Source organism: Elgaria multicarinata, chromosome 9, assembly GCF_023053635.1.
Source record: "Elgaria multicarinata webbii isolate HBS135686 ecotype San Diego chromosome 9, rElgMul1.1.pri, whole genome shotgun sequence".
NCBI classification, from domain to species: Eukaryota; Metazoa; Chordata; class Lepidosauria; order Squamata; family Anguidae; genus Elgaria; species Elgaria multicarinata.
The window spans coordinates 24,846,529-24,868,124 of NC_086179.1; the positions used below are offsets into that span (position 1 = coordinate 24,846,529).

At 42.3% G+C, this 21,596-nt stretch overlaps 1 protein-coding gene across 2 annotated transcripts in view; it reads right to left on the reverse strand.

The window, feature by feature from the left end:
- Positions 1-21,596, reverse strand: part of DGKI (diacylglycerol kinase iota) — a 216,838-nt gene that overhangs the window by 57,159 nt on the left and 138,083 nt on the right. For both annotated transcript variants that reach the window (XM_063135050.1, XM_063135049.1), the window contains exons 21-23: positions 19,405-19,505; positions 12,440-12,519; positions 7,391-7,435 (exon numbers count right to left, since the gene is read on the reverse strand). In XM_063135050.1, the coding sequence (XP_062991120.1) occupies positions 7,391-7,435; positions 12,440-12,519; positions 19,405-19,505 (226 nt within the window). The remainder of the gene's footprint in view (positions 1-7,390; positions 7,436-12,439; positions 12,520-19,404; positions 19,506-21,596) is intronic.

Sequence of the window (21,596 nt, forward strand, 5' to 3'; positions counted from 1 at the left end):
AGACAATACTGAACTTTTGTTATGAACTCAACTGCATCATTGGTATTGGGAATAAGCTGTGTCCTCACAGATCAAGTGAGTTCACGTGCGAATCTTCAAGACCTCCAGGTTGCAACAACCACTGGGAGGATTTGCATATGTCAAACAGCCACTGCAAATCAAACAGTGAAGAAGTTAGCTCAGTAGCAGAGCACGTGCTTCGGATGCAGAAGTCCTAAACGTCTCCAAGTAGGTCTGGGAAAGACTCCTGCCTGAAAAGCTAGAGTGTGGGGAGGGACCTCCAGGGAACCAGCAGCCAATTTTGCCTTCCCAGCACCTACTGACCCCTGCTGCTGCGCCACTGAATTCACCACCAAAATTCAGCTTGGCAGCAACAAAGAACACCTATTTAGCTTTGTTTAAAGGTCCCTTTTGCCTTTGCTGCCAGCTACCGAGTTTTGGCAGCAAGCAGCAAGGAGGGCCCATAGCTCAGTGTGGTTGAGCTGCTTTGCATGCAGAAGGTTCCAGGTTCGATCCCCAGCTTCTCCAGGAAGGACTGGAGAAACACCTGCCTGAAACCCTGGAGACAGTCAATGTCGACAATACTGGGCTAGATGGACCCATGGTCTGACTCAGTATAAGGCAGCTACCTATGTTCCTATAGATATATTTCTGCGTCTAGCTGCACAGCCAAGCCCGAATTAGCTTTGGCGGGCATCAGCTCGAAGTAGGAATATGTTGATTTTCCCTCAATAGTTCTGTTGAGGGAGGTCCAATGCAGCAGCTGAACAGAGGGAGGTGGAGCTTTCTCACACACGAGGATAGGTGCATATGTATTAAATGTTGGCAGCAAGCAGCTCGGAGGGCCCATAGCTCAGTGTGGTAGAGCGTCTGCTTTGCATGCAGAAGGCCCCAGGTTCAATCCCTGACTTCTCCAGGTAGGGCAAGGAAACAATCCTGCCTGAAACCCTTGAGAGATGCTGCCAGTCTGTGTCAACAATACTGGGTTATAAGGCAGCTTCCTATGTTCGTAGGAAGGAGGTTGCCCCTGATGTTACAGGGGCAAATTCGGCACTGGAGAGGACAGTGTGGGCCATACAGAAGGGCAACAAGATGGACGTAGCCTGCCCAGCTGTGCCCTAGAGAGTTGCTGCCAGTCAATATAGATATTACTTAGCTTGTTAAAGCAACGTTATGAGACATAAAAACACAAGAAGATCCCTGCTAAATCAAACCCAGGGTCCATCTAGTCCAGCACTCTTTTCACATAGTGGCCAACCAGGGACCCACAAGCAGGACACGGGTGCAACAGCACCCTACTGCCCATGTTCCCCAGCAACTGGTGTATATAGGCTTACGGCCTCTGATACTGTCAGAGTATAAGGCAGTTTCCTATGATCCTAGGAACAACACTTTCGAATCAGATCACATCACATCCCCCCAAAACCAACCTTTTCTCAGCGTTTCAGGTGAGAGCGACTGAGTGATGGACATGCATGCTCGAATATTAGCTTAGGGTGGTTTCACATAACTGAAAAGATTGCCCCTGGGCCTGGCTGCACAGGGAAATCATTGAGCAAACCAAACCGTCAGGTATCTGTCAGATTTCGCCGTTCATTTTTAGCTTGTAGTGATGACTGCGCCACACAGGTTTATCACAGGTTGAAAATCTAACAGGGCAGGCTATGCCCCGACGGACAACTGCTTGGTGACAAGCCCATTGTAAAGTATGTCAAGGTGAGTCGGCCGTATCGGCAGGCACGTTTTCAGTACCAAAAATCCACCCTCACTCAAGGAACTATGATTGTGTGTTTTTTAAACTTTGTGACCAATTGGACTGAGGCATTGTGAGCCTACATGAGAAAAAATGCATACAAGCTAAGCAGTAACACACAGCAGTAGGAGTGTCCAGATTTTGTGAAATCTGGTCTCGCGTGTGTTTCGTAGATTGTGCAGCGTTGTTCGTTCTCTCATCTGTTCACAGAAAGATTTGGTTTTTTTTCCGTTATGCAGAAAAATATGCAAACGTTACCATACAAAAGTTTGCAACAATTTACATAATTTATCTTAATGTATAACATTTGACGTATTATCCCTCATTCCATTTGACGTTTCCCTGTGTGTGTTTTCCAGTAAGAGATATGTTTTAGCAGAAATGTGCGTATCTTCCCGTGAATAAATTTGCATAAATTTCTGGAAAGTTTTTTTTAAAATCTGGAAGTTTTAAATCCAAGCTCATTTGAATCTATCTTGAATTTCTCCAGCATCATTACACAACAGTCAATTACCCATATCACTGGTCAAATCAATGGTTTTTCAGTGACTCCATCACAGATTTTCAAAAGCAAGCAGAATGGCTGTTCAGTTTTAATGTAGACTCTCTGGAATCCTTACTGAGAAATGTATTGATTGATTGATTGATTTGATTTATTACATTTATATACCGCCCCATAGCTGAAGCTCCTTGGGCGGTTTGAAAAAGTTAAAAACAGTGAACATTAAAAAGTATACAAAATTTAAAACCATCAAAAACATAAACAGTATAAAAATAATGCTATCCATTTTAAAAACAACAGTTAGCATTGTTAAATGCTATTAAATGCCTGTGGAAAGAGAAAAGACTTGAGCTGGCGCCGAAAAGATAATAATGTTGGCGCCAGGCTAGCCTCATCGGGGAGATCATTCCATAATTGGCGGGCCACCACTGAAAAGGCCCTCTCCCTTGTTGCCATCCTCTGAGCTTCCCTCAGAGTAGGCACTCGGAGGAGGACCTTAGATGTTGAGCGCAGTGTATGGGTAGGTTCATGTCAGGAGAGGTGTTCCATCAGGTATTGTGGTCCCAAGCCGTGTAGGGCTTTATAGGTTAAAACTAGCACCTTGAATTGGGCTTAGAAGCATATAGGTAGCCAATACTGCCCCTCAGTCAAAGAAGGTATAATACAAAAGGTAGAATGCTAGCCTATCTGGCACATGGCTTTAAAGAACACACCAACAAATAATACAGTCCCCTAGACTCTAACTCAGCTATCCATAAGAAGCAGGCTGTGAAGATAGATGTTGTTCCATGGCCAAAACAATGCAACTGTGTTCTTGGGTCCAGCAGGTATTCATGTTGTGCAGCAAACTAGGAACTCACTCTCTAGGTGATTTTTACAACCAAACTGTTACAACAATTAGGATGTGATCCATTGAAGGACACCATCTCTAATTTTTCATAACCCGGCTGATGCTCATTAGCTTGGCATCAGACTTCTGCATATGGTTAATGGTTTTTCTTTGGTCCCATGAGAATCTGCAAAAAATCTTCTGATTAGCTCCTGCCGCTGGGCTTGATTTAAGTCATCCCTCTATCATCTGCTTCTCTCCTTTATTATGCATGATGAGAAAGTAAATGGAGTGCCTGACACCCTTCTCAGACAAACTCCCAAGAGCTTCAAACATATGGTAGTCCTAGAAGTGAAGTTTTACTTGCACTGTTTTTGTAGGAACTGTTTCTATTACACCATCCTGAATCCACTTTGCATACCACAATCAACCATCTCAGAATGGCCTATTCTTCTGCACTCCCCACTTCTCTAAGTATTGTGTTTTTGAAGGTTCACTTCCTTTGGATAAGAATGCAGACTGGGGAATTTGGGTTTCTTTGTGATACCTTGTACAAATATATGTCCAAGTGACTTGTACAAATATACAAGCAGAGCTTGGTTATTATTCCTTTTAATAGAATAAATTAAAAGGGTGAACTGCACAGAGAGCTCCGGCTATTGGGCGGTATAGAAATGTAATAAATAAATAAATAAATAAATAGCAAACACAGCTAGTGAGTGCCAATAGGACTTCAGCCAAAAAGTGGTCACTGAGGGGAGGAAATGAGTTATCAACATGCTCGGGGAAAACAATTATTATGGGGGGGTGGGGGAACCTCTGCACAAAAAAAGCAGTGCAATGAGGTCTGAACATGCTCAGTAGCCACACAGTACAGATTGTCTATTGGGGCCATGGACAAAACACCATGGGGAGGAAAGGAATGGAGTGTCCTGGAAGATGGCTCGGCTGAAGCAATGAACAGGGACATTCCACACCACAACAGATTGTTGGTGGTCCAGTTCTTTATTATTCTTTATTATCACTATTAAGATGAAAACCTCGGTCAGTGCTAAAGATCATGAGATGAGGTGATGTCACACAGAAGGAGAGCGAGGAGAAAAGAAAGCCCAAGATATGTGCTACAACCAAAAAACAGGGGTAAGGGAACAAGTGCTGTAGCTAAGTATACATTCCTAAGACACAAGATTCCAGAGTCCAAGATCGGAGCACCATCTCCAACCTCAGATCCAGGAATACGAAATATCCTACGGCCCCTAGACTCTACAATTGCTCCCTTAATAAAATGGAGATAATCCCTTAATTAAGAATAATCCCTTAATTAAGGATAATCCTTTAAATCAAATGGGGCTGTAGCTCAGTGTGATAGAGCACCTGCATCGCATGCAGAAGGTTCCAGGTTCGATCCCAGGCATCTCCAGGAAGGGCCAGGAAAAAACCCGCCTGAAACCCTGGAGAGCCGCTGACAGTCAGTGTCAACAATACTGGGCTAGATGGACCCATGGTCTGACTCCGTATAAGACAGGTACCTATGTTCCTATAGATATTTTTGGGTCTAGCTGCACAGCCAAGCTTGAATTAGCTTTGGCGGGCATCAGCTCGAAGTAGGAAGGTGTTGATTTCCCCCCAATAGTTCTGTTGAGGGCAGTCCAACACTGCAGCTGAAAAGAGGGAGGTGGAGCTCTCTCACACAGGAGAATAGATGTCAACGCACAAAGCATACTGGAGCAACAAACAACACGAACAAGGAAGGGAACACAAATTGGCAGCTGCCAACAAGTTCCTCGTTTGCAGCTGAGTTCACTGGGATGGTTTCTGCTGACTATTCCAATTCCAGACTCCAGGGAAAACCCAGGAGAGAAATGTGTTGTGATGGTAAGATCTAAAAGTGCCCCAGATACCTTATTAGTGAGACATGAAGATTTGGCTCTGTTAACTAAATGACGCGAGTGCTGCTGCTGTCATCATCTAGTTTTCTCTCCCATCTCATCATTTATACTAGGTTGATAATAAGATAATGCTGCCCATGGAAAGGCCTGAAATTAACCATAGCAAAAGACTTTGTGACAAGGGCTTCTGGAGAATATATAACTACCTGAGCAATCCAAGAGAACACAAGAGGGGAGTTTCATTCAACTCCTGAAGTGCTGGTGGGACATGAAAAGCTTCAAAAGAGGCTGACCTTGCAGATGTACATCACCAACAACATGAGAGAGGCAATGATGCAAGGGGAGGACGGAGGCAGAGAAAGAGAAGGAAGAACTATGTGGCCCAGATCCATTTCTCAGCTTGAAAAAATTGCACTTTGAATTGCACGTTTTATTTACAATTACGACAAAACCAAACCAAGAAAAGGAGAAACAACAAACAGCAGCAGCAACAAAAAGAACGTAATACAAAAACATATGTATTAAAAAAAAAACCTGAAAAAAATCATCATGTTTATATCCTGCCTTTTTCCCCTCTTGCAAGGAACCCATGGCAGATCCTAACAACAACCTTGTGAGGTAGGTTATGCTGAGAATCAGTGACTAACCCAAAGTCACCCAGTGAGCTTCATGCCCAAGTAGGGTCTAGAACCCAGATCTCCTGAGTCTCAGTCCAACATTCTAACCGCTACCCCCAGACTGTCTCTCCCCTGTAGAAATCAGGCTTTTTAAAAGTCTCCTTTGCCACCAATGGCTACAATAGGGGAGAGGCACTGTATGAGTGAGTTGTATGTGAGTAAGTGTGTGTGATAGAATGGGGTTTGAGCAACCATGTCACCAAAGTAGTAACCCTATCCACTTTGAGTTAAGGCCCCACACCCCTGTTAGCAGGTAGCCTTTGGTGTGTGTGCTCAGAACCAATTCAGCCCTTGGAGTGAAAAGTGTTCCCCACCCCTGGCATAAAGCCCAGCTTAGCATTATGTGTGAATGCAACCAAGTAATAGTCAGAACTAACTGTTTCCATTGGGTTCTGAGGAACGTAGGGCCAAAATCGAGGGATGTTAAATTACCATGCATGCTTTTATTTTGGTAGCAAAATATAGTTTTTACTATTTTCATTATGTAAGTCACTCCTGCAGGGAAGCCTGAACTGCCTCAGGATCATGTGAGGTGGCGTGGGGTAGTTTAACTCCTTCTCTTCCTGGGACAGCTCTGATGAAAATTGACACCCTGGAGCTGCTACCTGCATTTCAAGGGAAGCCTCCACAACAACGAAAAACTTGCATGTTAATTGCACTCACAAGAAGCTAAGCACATAAGTTACACTCATGCAATGACTGTCAAGTCTAGATTGGCCCCTGAGTCACAACTAGCTTTATCTCAATCAGGGTCCAAATGTTCTACAGACAAGTCGATGAAGTGATACTCAATGGAGAGATGAAAGTTCCTAGTATGGTTGAGGTTCCTCAGGAGAACCCAGGATGCCCCCTTATGAATCAACAAAAAAGAGGAAGTGCATCACCAAAGAGTAGAAAAATAAGTACATCTCACTATAGTATAGAAGACTAACCAAGTGAGCTGGATCTTGCCTAGATGATAATGGACAGTGATTTTTATGGGGGGGGGGAGGTATCTTTAAACCAGAATTGGACAGGACAATCCTTCAAGTTGTTGTAATTGTCATTGAATTGTTGTGAACCACACAGAGAACCTTGGCTATTGGTTGTTGTTGTTGTTGTTGTTGTTGTTGTTAGACACATTCAAATAGAGGACTCTGGGAGCTCTTCAAATAAAGGACTCCCTTCTGTAAAGGTTGACATATCTGTTTCATGGAACAGAACTATTCGGTGCAGGGGAGGAGTCCATTCCTATAAGGTGCTGAACATTCTCAACTAGTATTGATTTTTCTGGGTGTAGCATTCTTTAGAAAGAACAGGCAGACTGGTTTGATACAATGGCAGCTCATCTTCACAACGTGAACATTTATTCCCCATGAAAAATTCACACAGAAACGGAGAGAGAAAAAGAAAGAGAGAGAAAAGGATGGATACTCTCATCATTATTACATTTTATCAAAACCTCCATTTACAGCTTTACGTAGGGTGCATGCATGTGGTGGAGAATGATGTGGAAAATACATGAAGGTAATAACGACAATATACCTTAAGGCAAAACCAGATTTTTTTCTTAAATGTACCTATTATGTATAAGATGGACTACCATTGGAAATGCAGGCTGCAGGATAAATCTTCAAAAATAACAGTATAAATGCAGCCTGGAATTGCTGCAGAGGGTTTTGTGCATGGGACTGGAAATAGTATATCAGCCCTTCCAGTGTTTGTTTCTTCTGAAAGGTAAAGAGGCAAGAGATATTTTACCTGGTAGTGGACTCTTTGTGTAGTTGAAGTTACTGACTGCAAATCCTACAGGGAGAAAACCCAATAGAAACAATGGTTAACTCAAAGGCTATTTCGGCCTTCTCCCCCATGAAAAGGAACCCAGCTAACTTGTTTGTCAAACATCATTATTATTATTATTATTATTATTATTCAGAGATATCCTTTTTTTTTAATAATTTTTATTTGTTTTCTACACTATATAAACATACAACATTACAATAATAATAATAATAAAAGAAACATCAAACAACTACTACATACATATTGAATAAATGTTGAGTACATATATGTTGAATAAGTATTACCTATACATTATCATACTACAACATAGTCATTCTTAACATAAAAGTGCACCCCCCACCTCGGGATCTATTCCTGAGTCCAAAATCTGATCGTTTCTTCTGCTGGCAGTTTCCCACTTCCCTTAGTAAACACAAATATTAGGAACTGTTTCCAGATTCCTTCAAACTCATTTATTTTAGTTACGCCTTTTCTCCACTTAATATTACATGTCAGTTTATCATTAATGGCTATATCCCATACTTCTTTGTACCATTCTTCTATAGAATATTCCCCTTGAATCTTCCAGTTGCAATGACCCCCACACACTAAGTTTCAATAAAGCCCAGGCGAGGCTTCAGTTAATACTGTGCAGAGATAGCTAGCAAATAATTTAATCAGAAATGTGGCCTGATATTTTCTGACTCATCCTGAAGCAGTTGCCTAGGAATAGAAGGCAATACTTGACTTCTGAAATGAGAGATGCAGGGACAGAAAACTTTCCCCCTCCCACCCCCCACCTCCCTGCTAATTTCCCACTGTCACTCAATGATGAAGGAAATGCCCTCTGCACATGATGCTCAGATATACCCTTATCTTAATAACTCCTTCCCTTGTTTCAGAATGGAGTCCTGAACTTGAAGAAATGTTCATGAGAGATGCTCTGTTGGGCTTTTGTGCAAAAGCAGTACTCGGTACGTGGGTTCAAGGCTTCTCTTCCTGGCACTAGAGCTCCTCACTAGGGATGTACAGATTTTATTAAATCTGTTCCATCTGCTGCCTAATCTACACCTACAGGCCTTTCGCAAGGGAGGAAGGGTGGTTGCGAGTTTTCCTGGTTCCACAATAGCCGCTCATGAGGCACATACACGGGACGTTTCCCACAATGACAGGAGTGCCGTTGCGGGAGGACGTGTCCCCTTCGACAGTGCTTCCATGTGTGGATCGGGAGAAGTGGGTGGGGCTAGGCAGATGACGTGGCTATGGGGCTTTTTTATGAATCAGGAGAGATGCGGATGAATGCAAAATCCCAGCTACGCATGGAGTGGATAGGAGATCTAGCGAATATGCCATATTGCGCAGAGATATGTTTGTGTAAAAAAAACACACACACACACGGTTGGTGCCAAAATACGCCAATAACCATTCAAAAACGGTGCCGAAAATGGCAGACTGGTCCACTCCTGCACACCTCCAAAACTGCTGGACATGCCTCTGACAGTGGGTTGGCTGTTTGCCGAGCTGGGAACAGCTCGCAAGGGGGCTGATGACACACCAGCCGCGGACTTTGGGATTGTAGCGAGATAGCCAGAAAAACTGTGACAAAAGCAGTTAAAGATATTTCAGGAAAACTGAGAGGTCACAGCAGGATCAGCTGTGCGTCATGTGGCCTGGTAGGGATGACTTTAACATTATCCTGGAATACAGGGCTGGTGTAGACAAGGCCTGTGTTTCATGGATTGCCAGGCATCCTTTTTTCCACCATCCGCTCATTGATGGAAATGTGTGTGTTTTTTTGTAGGGATGTATGCAAATTTCATTCAACTTCCGCCAGTGCACTAGCAGTAACGCATATTAGCCCTAATACACATTTGCACCAGTGCAAAGCTCTGTGAATTCCCCCTGAAGTAAAAACAAAAACAAAACTGATCCACAGAATTTACACAAGTTGGAAAAAGCAGACCTGCTGTGGAATCATAGAAATGATGACAGAGCAGGTTGGAGTCATAGAAATCTGAACTTATTTGAATCCATTGCAGATTCCCTAACATCCCTTCTCTCTATATATTGGTGCAACTTAGAACTAGCTAGCTGAAATACTAGAGATTTTACTCACTGGGGGAAGAAATAGGCTAGACCTACACTAACACTTTTTATTGGTATTGAAGTGCACTGATAACTGTTGGAGCACGTTACACATTCCTTATACTGCTTTTCTAGCACTATTTCCAGCTTTTTATTCCATATTATCCCAAATACAGCAACAGATGTCTTGTGTGTGCTACAAAGTATAAACGCACAAGAGGGATATAGCATTACCCTGATGGGATTGTATCAATATGACATAAGGTGTAGATCTGGTCTTAGATGTGACGGTATTCATGCCTTTAGCCCTTCCCCTGCTTGCTTCTTAAAAGATAAACACTGAGAATGGTGGAGTGGGAGGGAGGCTGAGCCGGATCAGGACTATTTAAGTCTTGACTGCCACATGGATCCCAATGAGAATTTTTCTCCCCCCTCCATTGGTTTCCCCATTGCAATAACAGGTGCAGGGTGTGTGGTGCCATCTCAGCCCTCCCTGTACTGACTATTTATTTCGTTTTTTAAAACAAACAAAAACAAGCACACCAGGATTAAAAATGTGAATACTGTGACATCTAAACCCTATTCAAGCATTCTAAACCTGAATAGGATAAACACAAGAGGGGAAGGAGCTCTTTAGCCCTGCCCCTTTCCCTCGTCACACGTAGGGCAATGATCTGAAGAGGAGATGCTCCTGTGTCTTCTCCAAATGATCTAGGAAGTTGGAAAATCAGTATTCTGCATCGCATGGAAAGCCTCCAGGGACACAGGAGATTCTCTCTTCACATGCTGAGGGAGAGGAGCACTCCCTTCCCTCTTGTGTTTGCCCTATTCAGGTTTAGAATGCCTGAATAGGGCTCCAGTTTGTGTCCTCTGGAGCTCTCTGCTCTTGAGGCACATTGATGTGGCACACATTCCTTGAATGTGCTCTCTGCTTTGGCACATTATGCTCTGGATGAAATATGTGGCTCATCTGTGGAGTACTGGTGTGTGCCAGATCCTGCCCTGGAGTAATGGGTGGGATGATGAGCTGTGGAGTTCCAGCCCAACCATTCTATAGATCTTAGAAACCATTCAAGCTTTTAAGGCACTGCAGGACTATATAAACAGCAATTGTGGTCTACCTGTTGGTGCTCAATGACTTCTCACTATAAGCTCTCAATATTTCTATACAAAATTAGCCAAGTGTCATTTGAAAGCCTGTAAGCAGCAGGAAATACTTCTGTGGTTTAATTTACCAAAAGTTGCTCATTTTCTAACAATTAGATTTTCCCCTAAAACCTAAGAGTTTTAGGCCCTCTTAGCTTTCCGTTGCCCAGCCCAAGATTACCTAGCCTCTCTGTGAGATCGTGCCTCTCTGAACAAGACACCTCACAATATAGACATAAGAACACAAGAAGAGTCATGCTGGATCAGGCCAAGGGTCCATCTAGTCCAGCATTCAGTTCACACAGTGGCCAACCAGCTGTTGACTAGGAAACCACAAGCAGGACATGAGTGCAACAGCACCCTCCCACCCATGTTCCCCAGCAACTGGTGCACACAGGCTTACTGCTTCTGATACTGGAAGTAGCACATAGCCATCAGAACTAATAGCCATTGATAGTCTTCAGGAATTTATCTAACTCCCTTTTAAAGCCATCCAAATTGGTGGCCATCACTGTCATGGGCTGGGCCCATGGTCCCTTTAAGAAAATATCTTTGCATTAACCCGGAGAGAAGGAGATGGGTTTCTTTGTGTCCAGAAGGGATTAGCAAGTTAAATGCCAATGCTGCACTTTCGCAAGAAGTGCCTGGCATGTGATAACGCCTCCCCGGGCTGGTACCCGGGGAGAGTAACAAGTTGCAGCTGTGCAATGTCTGGGAGCATTCCCCCCTCCCTTCGGGTGAGGTGTGGGTTGCTAGGGGGTTTCAGTTGGTCAGCATGGGTCTGGTGATCAAGAAAGAGATAAAAGTTTGGGCACTCAAGGGTCCAGTCTCTTTCCTGTGGGCGTCAGGAGTCCAGTGTGTACGTGGTGAGCAAGAGCATCCAGGCCGGGCCGGCTGGATGGCAGAAGCCCCACATGGCTGCTGAGGGAAGGAGTCTAGTTCGAGTAGTGTGGAACCAAGTCGAAGTGAGCAACAGAGGTTGAGTCGCAGTGTTAAGTGTTTGTTTTGTTTTAGAATAGGTTTGGGTACAAGTGGGCAAGGGACCTTGCCGGAGTTACAGCTGGTGGGTGGTTAGCAGGGAGTGAGTGCAAATCCAATTGGTTTGAGTGTACAAAAAGGGGGAGGGGAGGTATTAGTCCCTGCTGTCCAGAGGTTGTCATTCCTTTGTCCGTGTTTCTCCCCCCCCCCAAACCTCTTAAGTGTTTACCTTAATGTGTGGACCCTTAAGGAAGTGTGTTTGTGTGAAGAATAAAAGTGTTTGGTTCCTATCTCCTCTGTGGTTTTGTTCCTTGAGAACCTAGACTTCCAAAGGGTTAAACAGCGGCAGTGAAGGGGCATGTGTCTGGGCCGGCCGAGCCAGGCCCCCCCTTCTCCAGCTGGAGAATCGCTGAGTCAAGCCTGGCAGTTCCATCACAATCACTACATGATTGTGGTAGCGAATTCCATAATTTAACTATGCACTGTACTTCCTTTTATTTGTCCTGAATCTCCCACCAATCAGCTTCATGGGATGATGCCGGGTTCCAGTATTATGGGAGAGGGGGCAAAATGCCTCCCTATCCACATTCTCCACACCATGCATGATTTTGTACACCTCTATCATGTCTCTCCTTAGCCTCCTTTTCTCCAAGCTAAACCTTCCCAGCTGTTGTAACCTTCCCTCATAGACATCAGAATATATCAGCCAATAAGGCTGGAATGGAAGTGAGAAGGAAATTGCAAGAATGAATATGTCAGAGGACAGACACCATGTGTATACTTGTGTGCCCATAATCAATATCATTTGCAGAAACTCACCTCTTCTAGGCGATCCACATACATACGACAAGTCTCCAAGTCACAGTCTCCTCGGACAACTATCATTCCCAGAGGAATAGCTACAGCAATAATAATAACAATAACAACAACAGTAATTATTATTGTAATAATACACAGCAAGAGATCCAGTTATTTCAGTTAGCATATACTGTAAGTGTCTCTTTAGAAGTAGATCCCACTGAGTTCAGTGGGACTTAGTCTCAGGTAAATGTGTAGAAGGTAAGTGTATGGGGCCTGATCTGGGCTGGGAACCTACCATGGGGATAGTAGGGCTTTTATGAACTGGATGGGGGGCGGTTCCAGAGGTGGGGGACTGCTATTTACGGATTTAAAATCACATTTATTTTATCCCTAACAAGAGCCTATCTGCAATAAGCAATTAATCATAAGTCTAGAATGCACAGCATCTTCTGATTCTGTTGACATGAGCAATGCATGTATTTTGGGAACATCTCTCCACACTTACGGTGAATCCTCTCCAGATGATTGTACCAGGTTGCATTAATCCTTTGGATGCATTATTAAAATTTCTACACTCAAGCACATATAAGGCTTGGTCAAAACTATTACTTAAAAGATTTATTTATTTATTTATTTAAAAAAAACTTGTTTCCATCATTTATATCCCACCCATCTGCCAAAACATTTTAGGTGGCATATATATATTAAAAGCTCCCCAGTTGCCTTCCCAGAGGCAAAACGGGTATGTGGAGGCAGTAGACTGGGGCAACGAGACCGGTTAGCAGCCGCTTATGGGAAGAGTTTAGACCTGGCCCATCATTCCTAATACTGTCCTTAAAACGGCCCTCCCACATCAGCTGTGGATCATACTCTAAACACAGATGTCAGGGATTCTCCAGTAATTCCCGCTGCATGTTACCTGAGGTGGGGTCCATGGCATAACACCCTGACAGCATCCTGACAGCCCCAGCAGTAGAGCCACAGAAAAAGCTAGCCAAGAGGGTGAGCGAAATGACAGAGCGGTGTGGCTCCATTGCCATGGTAATGGAGACACTTCCTCCTTTGCCAGGAAGCCTGGAATTATTCATGGGGTGGTCAGGGCAGGGGGCAAGGTTCCTGTGTGCTTACAGCTGACTCTTTATAAGCTGGTCAGACACACAGCAGAGAAGATCAGTACCAGAGATCTATTGTCCTGCTAACTGTTGGGGCATAGGACACATTCCGCTTTCATAGCGTTATTTTCTGCTTTTAATTCCACATTCGTAATGATTTGACACAAGGTGCAGATCTGGCCCAGAGAGAATTCAAGGGTGGAGGAGACATTCCTCCTCCCCCCCCCCCTCACAAATGAGTCCAGAGATGGGAAGTGAACCATGGGAGAAGTGAGCTTCTCACTTCCCACAAAAGAACCTTTACCGTTCAAACAATAATTTGCTCTTATAGAGGGAGGGGAGCATGAAGTGAGCAGGAGCTTTTCAAACATGCTAGCCCATTTCAAACTCCACTTGTCTTATGAGTCTAGAAGAATTGCCGTGCTTTGTGTGAGGAGATAATCCATTCCATGCTCCATGAATTATATTTGGAGCCCCTGAATAAGGCTTGAGATGTGAAAACAAAAGGGATAAAATTTGCTTGTTCTCTTATTGTTTAGCGTCTTGTGCTATTTTTTTTAAAAAAAAACTAATAGTAGCCTTCAGAATTATGAAAAATATATTTAAATTCTTCCTTGTTCTAGTTTTCTCACTCCTTCTCTAGCCAATGCTTAGAAGCTGCTTTCTATCTTTTTACAACACTAACCAGTACATTGCAGCTGATAAAATCTGTGCTTCAAAGAAACCAGCATGTTAAGAGAATATGTTCTGGTTCATAAATTCTCACTCCCATATCTCTTCTATTGCATTGTTCAGCATGAGGGAAAGGAGAAGGTTTTCATCAGAAGTGGAGGGCTGCTGTGCTGAAACAAAGCGGCCATTCCATTTGAAATGGTGGCTGCTTCCAAACGCTGAGCAGGATGACATCATGACATGTGCCTTGTATAAGCAGGACCAGCTCCCGGTTTGAATGGGTCCCTGGCAAAGACCCCCCTGGCAGCAGGCTTATGTGGCAGCAGTGGTGGGTTATAGAGTAGCCAGGTGTCCTAATTTAGAGAGGACAGTCCTCTATTTGAAATTTCCTCTATTTGAAGCTGTCCAATACAAGACTGATTTAAAGTCAAAGAGCCATAATGAGTGACAACAGAAGCCTTGAAATTGACCATCCACAGTCTTCATGGTTTTAATTTTTGTGAATCGCCCAGAGAGCTTCGGCTATTGGGCGGTATAAAAATGTAATAAATAAATAAATAAATAAAATGGCTCTTTGACTTTAAATCAGTCTTGTATTGGACAGCTTCAAATAGAGGAAGTTTCAAATAAAGGACTATCCTCTCTAAATTAGGTCACCTAGTCATGTTTCTCCGCTATGGTGAGAGGTATCGTATTTCTACTTAAACTCTAGTTATCCTTTCTAAATGTGCCAAACCCTGTTCTCCCACCCATAAATATTTCAAGAATTTAGTGCACAATTATTACCCTTCATGCTGTTTCTGACCAAACAAACATTCCACAAATGCTTCTGGAGTCATTCCCAATGAAGGAATAACTGGAAGTTGACTTTGTGGATTTTTCAGGATAGCAGCATGCAGGATTTCTGCTTTGATGCCCATGAAATCTTTTCTTCAAAACTCTAATCCCCATCACATGCATATCTAAAGTTGATGTAACATTTGCCATATGTGCATGGAAATCATTCCAAAATCACTCCCCTAGTGAAAACTGCTACATCAGAAGGTGGCCTTACAATTTTTTAAAAGAAAACGAACCATCATTTATACAGATTCATCTTTTGGGAATGATTTGGTTATACATTACACTGCCTCAATGGAAGAAATTGGATTAGATTATCTCTAATGTGCTATGTATATGTTCATCGTTCTCAGAGCATATAAGTACCACTTACAAGAATATTGTGCAATTCTATGATTGGGGTGCAGAATTTGCCCTGATATAGAAAGGGGGAAAATAACTTTATATAATAGTAGAGAAAGTAACAAAAATGGGAGAGTATCAAGTAAACATTGTTTGTTCCTTTGAAAGGACAGCATGGCATCATTTAATTGCTCAGAAGGATTTTAGAAATGAGTTGTCTACCTCCACTGGAGCCAAGATTAATCTTCTCTGAACAGGGTTTATGACGAGTTGTTAGATGCAGAAGGGAGAAATTCAATTTTAGATGAGGCCACTGATAGAATCAAATTGGTATTTCAAGCAAACAAGAAGAGCAAAATTTATTTACTCTGAGTTTGGATGATCCAGGTTATTAGGCTGGTGTCGGAGTATTTGATGCTCCATCATGAAGACATGTCTCAGGCAAAAATCTTAATAGCTTTCCTGCAGCGCTCCCAAAGGGATAATAAAGTGGCTCATTCTTAAACTGGTTTCCATGTTCTGATTTCTGTCACCTCATGTTTATTTAGGGTGGGGGGAGAATTGGAAGGGGAACATTAGAAAAGAGTCATGACCCTCACATTTGGAGACTGATTCAAAGATGTTGTGCAGAAGAGACACTTCCATATTTGAGCTGGTTTGAACAGCATGATATACCATGAGGGATTCTGAGGGAAGCAAACTACAGTATACTTCAGGCTCACATACTCCCCCTCCCCCCTCCCAGCATGACCACAAGGAGATTGGAAGCTTTGACTTTCATTTCAGTTTAGCTTTACATCTGAACACTAAAACATGGTTAATCTTGGCTATGGTTTGAAATTGACTTATTTCAAACAAACCATAGTTAACATTAAGTTTGTTGGATTTGAATGAAATGACAACTGAAGCAAAAGCTTCAGGGTATGTTTATGACCCCAAGGCTCACTCCATCTCATTCCAGTCACAATGGAATATCATGATATCCCAACTGGTTCATTGTACGGAGAGTCAATGTACTAAACTGTTAAGATGGGGCTCAGGCTCCTTGGTTTGGTTTCAGATTCTGAGTCAGACTCAGCAGCAGAGCTATGAGAAGCTCAGTCAAGACAGAGAGTTCTGGAGGAAATTCCCTAAGACTCTCCAGGAGTAAGGGAGGAATTTTCCAAGGAACTTATCAAACAGGAAGCCCAAATCCAGAGACCGTCTTCCCCATCCCCCTTGGGAACTCAGGCCTTAGCTAGACCTAAGGTTTATCCCGGGATCATCCTGGGATCATCTCTGCCTGCTCCCAGGATCCCCTGTGTGTCATTTACATGAACAGGGACAATCCCAAATAAACCTTAGGTCTAGCTAAGGCCTCAGCCTTTGTTGGAAGAGGAGGGAGCACTGGAATTGACAGATCCCAGAATCCACCACAGGGTTAAGTGGGAGAGTTAAGAGGAGGTGGGAGGCAATCTGTTAGACTGGCTGCATGTAAGAGGTTGAGTTAAGAGGACCCTCCATGAAGGAGGAGTCCAGTAACAGCCTTTCGGGCATGATGGGAAACTGTCCATTTAATTTATAACCAACTGCCTTGCTTTGTTTGTCTAATTAGGCTTCATGGCTCCTTGCCTTCACAGATGCTACAGGTGTGAAAAGGTGGGTTGTTGTTTTTAAATGAATAAAGACTTTGTGGATTGCACAACAAGTATCTCCTACCTCACATTTCAGTGAGAGGGCTTGGAATTTTGACATGCATGAAGTCAAAAAGTTACAAAGTTTTATAGCAGTGGTTCTCAACCTGTTTTTCTCCCTTTCCCCCCTTTCACCATTGTTCAGAATATAATTCCCCCCTTCCCAAGATAGTCTAAGTCAAAAGGTGCATTCCAAATAATATGCATATAATATTGAAAATCTTTTATTTTTTTCTATATTAGTCCCAATTAAAGGGGCAATGCAAAGCATGGCACCTTTTACATTCTCAGCTCCCATGCTTTGCGTTGCCCCTTTAAATGGGAAGCTTGAAACTTCTAGGATTGCGAGGGAGGGAGGGAAAAGAGAGCAAAGGCCTGGCTTTGGCAGACGATGTGACACTTTTCTGGGACCTTTTTAATAACATGTGTAGGAAGACATAATCTACAGGACATCATACTTTGCTGAACAGCGGTCCCAATTCCCCCCTGGAACTCTAAAATTCCCCCCCAGGGGTTAATTCCCCCCTTGTTGAGAACCCATGTTTTATAGACTTTGCTGTTGCCATGCAAAAGATTTCGGGCAGTTTTCCTTCTTTAGGAATTTTTTTCCTTCAATGAAGGATTGATTCAATGATATCATCCTACCCACCCACCCCACACAAAAACAGTCTATAGATATTTGTTAGTATAAATTAAAAAATATATCCCGCCCCCGCCCCGCCCCCCCCCCCAAAAAAAAACCCAACAATTGTCTTGGAAAAGAAGACTCAGTAAACCTATGATGAAGCCTTTGACTTTCTGTGTGGAAATGTATGGCAGGGGCTGACAAAAGTGTTGTTAGAAGAACCTGTATTCTCCTTGAGACCATCATAATTCAAAAACTGGGAAAGAGCATCAGTGAAAAAGGCACATGTGAGTTTGGGAGCAGAAGGCTGTCTAAACAGAATAGTCATATTTCTACATGAAGATAAGCAAACCAATTAGAAGATTTGCCATCCAGTAATTACCAGGGAATCCCGTATTAGAAAAAGGAAGTGGCAGCTTTGTTACATAACAAACAGCCATCCTTGTAATTGAATATGAATAATGAGCCAGATGCACGAACAAGACTCTATTAAACTGTTATCGCAAGCAGCCGCATCCTGCATTGATTAATGGCTCAGTGCGTGTCACCAAGGAAAGGGACTTCATTTCAAGGTGTTGTCATCAACAGTGCTGCCAGCTCATCTGACCTCTTCCTTTGACTTCTACGCCATTAATTGAATGCAACAATTAATTATCGTGGTACTTTCTCCAGAAATGATGCATTGTTTTCTCAGTGGGGTTCTGAGGGTTTTAGGCTGATCGGGTCTCATCCGAGATTCAGTGAAATTAATGGAAAACTTCTCAGTGACTACAGGGATATTTGCATTAGGTCATTAATACACATTATTAGATGGAAAAAAGTCCTACAGCTCCCAGCATGCTCCAGCCAACATGGCTATTTGGGGGATGCAGGCATTTGTAGGATTTTTTCTGTCTAAACATGCCCCCTAAGATGTTAGCAGCACAGGGAGGTGCAGGGTGCCTCTTTCAAAATGGTGCCTGGTTGTATTTTGTGCTGGGTTGAAATGTCATGGATTAGAGGGGGAAGATTGATACAAATAAACATAAATTACGTCCAAAGTTTCCTCCCACCCCCTGTTTAAAAACACACACCATTGCCTGGCAGTAACTATAAGAGGTATGCCCTTACTTGGCCTCTGTTAAGAATGAAAGAAGAAAGCAAGGCCTCACTGGCAACTGGACACAAATGGTTAGTTACTACAGATGGGCAAATCTATCATGCTGAATTTCACTCAGGTTCTAATTTTTTTCCAACCCAGGTCTGCACTGGATTGCAATTTCTTCTTGAGATTTTTTTTAATGCACATTTTTCTATGTATTTTTCCCTATGTATGCATTTTTGTGTATACCTTTTCAAATGTACATTTTTTAAAAAGAGATTTCCCAATTGAATGAACTATTTTGTGTGCATTTTCAGAAATATTTGCACTTTTTGTGCACATTGTTTCAAATGTACATGTTTTCGTATATATTTTTTATGAACAGCATCACAAACTTCAGAAATGTACAGATTACAAAAGTGAATTGTGTTACAGTTCGTGTTTAGGCTCAGGAAGTGCAAATATGGTAAATTTGCATTGAAATGCAAATTTAAAAAAATCATCATCCATTCCTATTAGTTACTAAACCCAGCCAAAATGTGTGAACTCCTGACTATGGCGAAACAGCTATACAGAAGAGAACACATGAAAAGTTATATCAAAAAGCATCTTTCTTTCTTCTTTTCTTTTTAACTTACAAGCTTCCCGGAGTTTTTCCTTGTCATAATGCAATCCCTCGTAATCTTGTAAACTAATTCTGTTCACTCTGACCCGCAGGCGTTCTGGGATGGCATGGGGGCTACAAAGAAAGATGAGAGGTCTGTCAGATAATAATGTAGGGTCAAACCTAGAATGAGTTTCCAAAACAGAGAATTTGATTTTCCCAGAATAAGCAGGAAGGAGAGAAAAGGAGCAGAAGCCGAAGTAAAACCAGATGCCTACAGGTATTCAGTTGCCAATTTCAAAAGACAAGCTTTCTGCAAATAGTTCACTTTTTCATTCAGTGGAACAGAATGGTCTTGAAGAGCACTGGGGTCAAAAAGACCTTTTAGGACCAATTCAGAAATGTAAGCTCTTGTTTCCATTAGAAATTTGATATGCACCTGCCTGTATATTGAGATCTTCAGAAAAGGGTCTTCTGAGGGTCCTGGAGCCATTTGAGGTGAGAAAAGTGGCTACCTGAGACAGGGACCCTCGTTTTGTCTTTTAGATGCCAGGCAACTCCCTTATTTGTTTCCCAAGCCTTTTTTTACAGCTTGACTATTCTTATCTTGATTTGACAGATGCTTTTTTTAAAATGTAAAATCAGACAACTGCATCAAAAAATTTGGAAAAGCGTTCTACCTAAAGATAACTGTGTTTTGGTTCATGCATTGTTTAGGAAGTGCAAATTAGGTCAGTTCACACTAAAATGCAAAGTGAAGTATGTTCTCTTCCATCCTTTCACTAGGTTTATATTAAAATGCAAATTTAACTAAGGCCTTAGCTAGACCTAAGGTTTATCCCAGGATCATCCCGGGTTCATCCCTGCCTGAGCGCTGGATGCCCTGTGTGGCACTTAGATGAACAGGTTTGACCCCAGGACTATCCTGGGATAAACCTTAGGTCTAGCTACGGCCTATGTTCTACCATCCCTGGACATGATTTTGAGCAATCAACCTCAACCAAACCGGGGTAGGGGGGAACAATGCTACGTTCAATAACTAAACTTACTCCATGTAAATTATTATATCATTATGCCTTAAACTTAAAATAAACAATAACCCTCTTGGACCCAAGATGACATATTTCCATTGACCTTTTCCCACTAAAGTCTACAGAGAAGGCAATTAGCAAATATTTCGGAGGCAGCTTATTTTATACCTTGGGCTTACTGCTATAAACAGGTCTGTCACCTCTGAACAGATTTTTTAAAAACACCGAAAGAACTTGAGAATGAACTCCCCGTTAAAGCATCACCTTAAGGCAGAGACTGTCTCGTCTTGGAAGTGACAGGAAGGAACTCTGTAACTGCAGGTTAAGACTATGAGCTGTAAAGGGTATTATTATTATTATTATTATTATTATTATTATTATTATTAAGTTCATTGCAAGCATTTCAATAAGGGAAATAAAACACACTTCTGAGCTTTAGAAGATATCCTAAAGTTTTAAAGAAATATAAAGAGTGAACCACGCCAGCTGAAATAATTACATTTTTTGCCGTACTCAAAACAGGCAATAATTCACCCATGTTAAGTAGCAGCTGCTGCATTGTCCAGGTGCCCTCAGATGTCAAAAACTCTCCATGCAAAGCAAGCTGTCATGATTTGTCTGAGAGACAGCTGCACCCATAACTTCCATGCAGCTTCAGGTGACAGCTGTCTACCTTAACTGGAATTCGGACATTTCACCTAACCAAATGAATATATATCTACCTGCTGTTTTTGTAGGTAGACTTGGGGAATCAAAACAGAAGGAATGGAAGAGGAAGCAAACCACAAAGAACAGCAGTCTATTTGCAAGTTGATTTGGCCCCTTTCTTGATAGGCAATATTTATTTAACATTCGAAACACTGCTGAACAAGTTATTAAGATCAATGTGATGGATGCCATCGCTGCCCTCTAAAGTTTAGAATAAAATAACAATTTCTGAAATTAAATATTGACAGGGCTTTAAAAATTTATATGGGTACTTTTTTATTATTTTACTTACAATGATCTACAGTTATTGCTTTTGGTGTTTATTGTGTGATTTTATCTTGTCATTAGGTTGACCCTGCCTTCCGAAGGCATTTTTAAAGGAAAGGTGATATATACACACACAATTTTTAGCAAGGAACCAATAACAAAATGGTTCAAGTCTAAGAACATGAGCATTTAATTGAACAGTCTCATCTAAGGAGAACAA